Consider the following 6,525-nt stretch of genomic DNA (forward strand, 5'->3'; position numbering starts at 1 on the left):
ACCTTTATTGCCAGAAGAAAAAAAGTCAAGATATCTTTTACTTTTTTCCAGTAAAAGCTCAACAAAAGCTCAGTGCTTGCAACAAAGGTGGACTACTCCTCTATTGCAAGTACAACGATGAATTGAAAGACACTGAGAGGTACTTGTGTAAGGGCAATGCAACAGAATGTCTACACAATTACCAAAACAGGACTGTAATGTATCAGAACATCAATAGAGTATACGCAAACATCTTGATGAAAAATCTAACATCAGAGGACAAGGGGATTTACCACTGTGCATCTGAGGGTGGAAGAGTACATTCTTCATTCAATTTGACCGTGAAAGAAGGTAAAGTACCTGACATTAAGTATCAATGTCATATAGGCCTGTAATTACTTTTAACATTGTTGTTTTCATTATTCATAGCCCCCTATGCAAAGGATACAAAGGAGGGCATTTTTTATGTGCATAGAGATCATATTCATTCATGATTGTGGTCTGAAAAAAATAGAGAGGTATGAAAAGTCGTGGGTGGGGGCTGTGTTATATATATATATATATTGATATATTGATATATATTGATATTAAGTACAAATGTTACGTTGCTCTCAGGCCTACAGCTGGACCATGGTGATTTCTTACGGCATTATTGGTATTTAGAGTTGATTATGTTTCCTCATCCTTTTATTTTGTTTACATGATGGAGCCTATCGCATTCACTGTTACTGTGTCTCAATTCAATTGTCACTTATTGCACTACATACAGTGTATATATTAAATACAGTGTAGCCTATATATTATATGGCCTTAATCATTCTACCACTACTGGCTTACAGTGGAAAATAGTTGAATTTCATGTTTTACAGGTGACTGCAGTGACTTACCAATTGCGATATCAGCTCATGAGGGTGAAAACATCAATGTTACTTGCAAGTGCCCATTTTACAAATCTACAATTTGTACAAACACCAAGCACTTCTCTAAAGAACACAAAACCTTCATTGAATCTGGCCTAATTGACCAAAAGTCATCGTCAGTAAAATATTCCTTGACTGAAAAGCCTAATGCAAATACGTTTAATGTGACAATTCACAAACTGGAAATGAAGGATGCTGGGATGTACTGGTGTGGATTCCAAACTGGTGGAGAGAATATTGCTTTGACAGCACAGGTGAATCTACACATCACAGGTGGGATTTCCATACTAAACATTATGGCAGAGAGGCTTATTAGCAGTCACACCATTATGGCACTATTGTTATTTTTCACCGAATGACAGGATTTTCTGATCTGTGTCCCTCAGATGGTCTGTGGGTCTATCCAATGCTTCCCCAGCTCCAGTTTGTCATGGTATACATTTTGCCTCGTATTGGGGTAATAGTCAGGCCTGAATTATCAAATCACTGATTCTTGAAAGTTTGGCAAAAAACATGTCCCTGCAGTAAAATATTAATTCTGTTGAAAATCAACTACATTTTCACAAACAAAATGAACCCAGGTAATGGCCAAGGGGTCTGTCACACGAATACACAGTTGTTTGAAATATTTAAGTGTAATTTTATTACTTTTTCATGGCTATAAACCTGTCCACACCCTGTAAAAACGGCCTGTCCCAAGGACTGGCATCAACTTTTCAATTGACTTAAAATACAAAAATCACTAACAGAATTGAACAATATCACCATGATGTGGAAGACCATATTAAAGTGGTTCTACAGATGTGCACATAGTGGATGTACTGTAAAACAATATTTACTATTATTTACTGATTGCTCAAAATGTGTCCAGCATATTGGTCCACACCACCGTCAGATTTTTTCTAAAAGACAATAAAATCAGGTATGCACAAGGTAATTTTCATTACTGAGGACCCCTTTTCAAACCTTTAGCTCTACTGCCTACTTCACCATCACTGAAGCTCCTGTAAGTTTATTATTTTGTCCTCAATTTGTTAATTTGTTTGGACACTGGTACTGTCCCAACCATTAACTGTCAACACCGTCGGGGGTTTTAATAGTATTGTATTACATTAATGTTAATAAATATATTTTTTTTTTCAGAAAAGGTATGAAGCACCCAAGAAACAGAGCGAAAATGAAATGGCTAATGTGAACAAACACTGCATAATATTTAAAAAGAGTGTTTTTTTTGTCTCACACCGTCAGATGTCACCACCGTCAGATTTTGTTCTGCTCATCATGTTGTTCCATATTTTACTAAATTGTGCTGGTTAATGAAAACATTACTAGGCATGTTGTACATGTTAGTAATAATTGTGATCCAAAATGATACTCTAGCCACCACTGAGGTGCATTTTGGAGGTTTTTTGTCAGAAAACCTGACGGTGGTGACATCTGATGGAGTTCACCAAAAAAACACATGTTTTGCGTGTTTTTGACATGTTTTAAGAATATGCATACAATAAGTATCTACAGTTATGTTGAATTGTTAAAGAGTAATTCACTTTAATACAGTAAACAATGTTTTACTTCTAATTTTGTCAGCCGCGGTTGACAAAACAAGAAAGAGCCCATTTTATGAAAAATGTTAAACATGGGGGGGCTTGGCCAATGCATTCCCTGCACAGCCAAGACCTACATCTATGATTATACACCTCTATATTTTGGATTTGAACAACTTAAAAGCTGTTTTCACCACATTTTCAACAACCAGTGGCTTACTTCCTAGATATTCTAACTAATGAAGTAAAAACACATGCTCATACTGTGCACACACAAAAATAAAGTGTTTATGCAAGATGCCATTGACTTGAGAGGGCTATTTATTTTGCTAAATGCAGGTACTAATTAGGCCACTTTCACCACTCTCAGATTACTGTCACCACCGTCAGTTCTTAAGTCACCACCGTAAGAAGGAGTTTTGGACATTTTTAAAGGGAAATGTGCTTTACAACATTTTCCTTAGGAGTTGTTGAAATATCAAAGTAATAGCCAATTTAAGCCTACACGAATATTTGTGAAATTACAAAAAATTGTTTGTTGTATTTAGGCGTTAAGTAAGCATCGTATGACGGTACATACGTGTATTTTAAAATTAGAACACATGAAACAGTATTAAAATAGAACAAAAGTGAATTTTCAACATTTAAAGGCATATTTTGTGAACCAAAAAATACACATAATCACTTAAAAACTCCAGATACATATGCAACCAAATCAATACAATTTTTAATAACTTTTAATTGTGTCTGACGGTGTTGACAAAAAACAAGGTATGATCGGAGAAAAGCCTGATTTCTGAAAAAAATACATAATGGGGAGATTGGCCTTGTGCATTTCTGAAAAGCCAAGACCTTAGTCTACGAGGATATACCATATCATTTTGTAATTCACTTTGTTTTTTTTCTGTCAACATTACAACCTGTTTTAGCCACTTTCTCAAGAATCAGTGACATGTCACTGCTGTGCCATGACTCTTCACAGTGCTCTTAAAAAAACACAGGACTACTCTACTCTAGTCTACGGGACTAGTCTACTCATGGCCATACCATCGAATTTTATTTAAGACATACATTTTGGATTTTTCAAGGCTTCCCTGTGTCAACAGGAGATAAAGTAAACTGTCATTTCTCTAATGAGATTGATGATGGTTAAATTATCTATTGATAATTTTGTAAAATTGCAGGGAGGCTAGAAGAAGTCAGAGGAGTTGTTGGCGGAGGTGTGGCCATTGTGTGCAAATTCGATGATCAAGACCAACTCAATCAAAAGCAAAGGTTCTTCTGCAAGGGCAATGCTTCAACCTGTCCATACCACGGGCTCTCAAGCACAGACAACAACAGAGTTGCACTTTACAGGTAGAGTTGTACAGTGCAATAAAGATAGATACTAAAAGAAATGGAGGTGACCAGACCAGTAGTAAGCACATAACAAATGTAGCATAATGGATGTATACATACTTGTAAACACATTTGCATATATCACAATTGACTTACTTAACTCATGCCTTTTGCTTCTCTTGGGTGCATAGCATAGGCCTTCGACAAACAACCCCAATTTCACTTTGTTTAGCTTGCTGTTCAAGTTCTCCCCAGTTCAGCCCTATCTCAGACATTCATGCCTCTAAGCTCTAAGTACTTACATTTAATACAGGGGTGCCTATGGAGACTTTCTGACTATTGTTATGAAGAATCTAACTGAGAATGACTCCGGGACGTACTATTGTGCCGAAAACGGAGAAGCTCACACAAAAGTTCAATTGAACATAGATGATGGTAATTAGGTGGTTATGGGTCTTGCAGGTTGTGTTTTCTGATTGAATATTCTAATGTCATATTTCATATACTGTATCAAACAACTCAATACTAAAACAACTTGAGATGATTTTTTGCCTTTCAAACTTTTAACTAAAGGCATAATATGGGTGTCTTGAAGGATTGAAAATAAAAAAACTCTGCCGGATGTTTGACAGGTGACTGCTGTGACACACCTCCCAAAATGAAAGTAAAAAATAAGGGAGATAACGTCACCGTTCAGTGCACCTATCCTGTGGAGTATCAAGGCAAAAATAAGTATTTCTGTAAAGAGGGTGGGGGTGCAATGCACATGGATTTACTGCAACCCAGGCCAACATACTCCAATCTTAAATATTATGTATCTGAGAACAAAACTGGAAACCTCTTCACAGTTACTATATATAATCTGGATAAGTATGATACTGCTACCTATTGGTGTGGAATGGAATCTGGTGGTAAAAATGTTGCATTGTTTACCAAGGTGGCGCTCAATGTTTTAGGTAAGTGCCAATTTACTGTTATTAACTTATCCAGCTTTATTTTCTATTATGATAATGTTAAGAGTATAGCCAAGGTAAATGATGGAGTAGAATGCAGAGCATTATACAATAGTTAGATCCGGTCAAACTATTTCACAAATTGTGATTGGACAAGAGGCGTTCTACACGTCACTAGGAGTGAGGGTATCCTCCAACACTGTAATGACTCTTCACATCTAATAATCACTCCGCAACCAACGATACAAAGAAACCGTAACCAACGTGGTGCGCGTTGCGCAGCAACCAAAGACAATAAACTGGAAACTATTTTTTCCGGAGCGGAGGAACAAGCAAATAAACAATCAAATAAAGTAATTAAAAATAAATTAACATTTCTTTCAATTAACTAATTGTGGTTAGCAAAGGAACTATTGTATAAAAGCAATATAACACTTGTGTGGTCGTGAGGTTGTTCTGGGACACCCTCACCGGGTGTAATTACCTACGGCACTCAGCCTGCGGCTTCGTGCCTGCGGCGAATCACAACCCGTGTGAGGGTGTCCCAGAACAACCTCACTCCCACTCGTGTCATATTGCTTAACTGTCTCACTCTGTCTAGATTACAGCATCTTAGTGGCATTGTTGTTTCTGACTGTTGGTGGAATTTGTCATTTGTCCTTTTCCCATTTTGATTTTATTTCCTCAAGTTATAGTTCTGTGATTGCTGATGTAAGATGTACTAGATGTCCATGACAATGTTGTGCATGGATAGAGTAGTTTTGCTCCAATGTTTACCCAGTTAACCCAGATTACCCAGCCAGTGGAATGATGCCAGTAGACGATGCTGTGGGCCAGGGCATAAAGACCGTTGGAGCTGTGGCGACGGGGTTTCTAGTAGCAGCTGCCTTCTTCCTGTGCTACATAAAGAGACAGCAGAGGAAGCAAGGTAGGCTGTAACAACCCACTTCAAATCATTGTCCTGTGTACACCATAGAAAATCAAGATAAAGAAGATATTAAGCACTGCGTGCTTACAATGTTTTGTATGAGGGGTGAGCTACTGAGAGAGAGCCCTCTGCTGGAGGTTAAATGCCACAACATCTGGTGACATCATAGAGCTTACTAAGGCATTTCAATTAGGTTGGCAAAAATAATGAATGATAGTCGATGGCGAGACAGAAGTGCTCTACTGGTTATGCTTGCTTTATTACCTGAGTTTTACACTGACTGGAAATCAATTAAGTCAAAGACAAATAGGTTGGAAGAACAGGAAGTGATGGAGATGTGCAAATGAGTAAGTGAGAAATAGAGAGAGGTAAAGGAGGGAGAGAAATAAAGGAGAGATGGATTTTTAGACTACATTGTCTTTTTGTTTTCCTTAAAAACAGAAAATTCATATGCGGTCTACCTAAACTCCAGCATGACCCGACCTGATGCAGTCTACGAGAGTCTGAACCCAAACACCATGCAAATAGGTGCAGAACAGAGCCTAAACCCCAACACCACCCAACCTGATGCAGACTTTGTCAACACCAACACCACCCAACCTGATGCAATCTACCAGAGCCTGGACCCCAACACCACCCAACCTGATGCAGACTACCAGAGCCTGAACCCCAACACCACCCAACCTGATGCAGTATACCAGAGCCTGAACCCCAACACCATCCAACCTGATGCAGTCTACCAGAGCCTGAATCCCAACACCACCCAACCTGATGCAATCTACCAGAGCCTGGACCCCAACACCACCCAACCTGATGCAGACTACCAGAGCCTGAACCCCCAACACCACTGAACCTGATGAGGA

The 6,525-nt window shown here is 38.4% G+C and overlaps 1 protein-coding gene across 1 annotated transcript; it reads left to right on the forward strand.

Annotated features, from left to right (window-relative positions):
* Positions 1–236: 236 nt before the first annotated feature.
* LOC134442728 (polymeric immunoglobulin receptor-like) lies at positions 237–3,803 on the forward strand. Its single transcript, XM_063192764.1, has 3 exons — positions 237–330; positions 849–1,172; positions 3,628–3,803. Exons 1-3 carry the CDS (start codon positions 237–239, stop codon positions 3,801–3,803), a joined length of 594 nt encoding a protein of 197 aa, XP_063048834.1.
* The last annotated feature ends 2,722 nt before the right edge of the window (positions 3,804–6,525 follow it).

Source organism: Engraulis encrasicolus, unplaced genomic scaffold, assembly GCF_034702125.1.
Source record: "Engraulis encrasicolus isolate BLACKSEA-1 unplaced genomic scaffold, IST_EnEncr_1.0 scaffold_239_np1212, whole genome shotgun sequence".
Classification (NCBI taxonomy): Eukaryota; Metazoa; Chordata; class Actinopteri; order Clupeiformes; family Engraulidae; genus Engraulis; species Engraulis encrasicolus.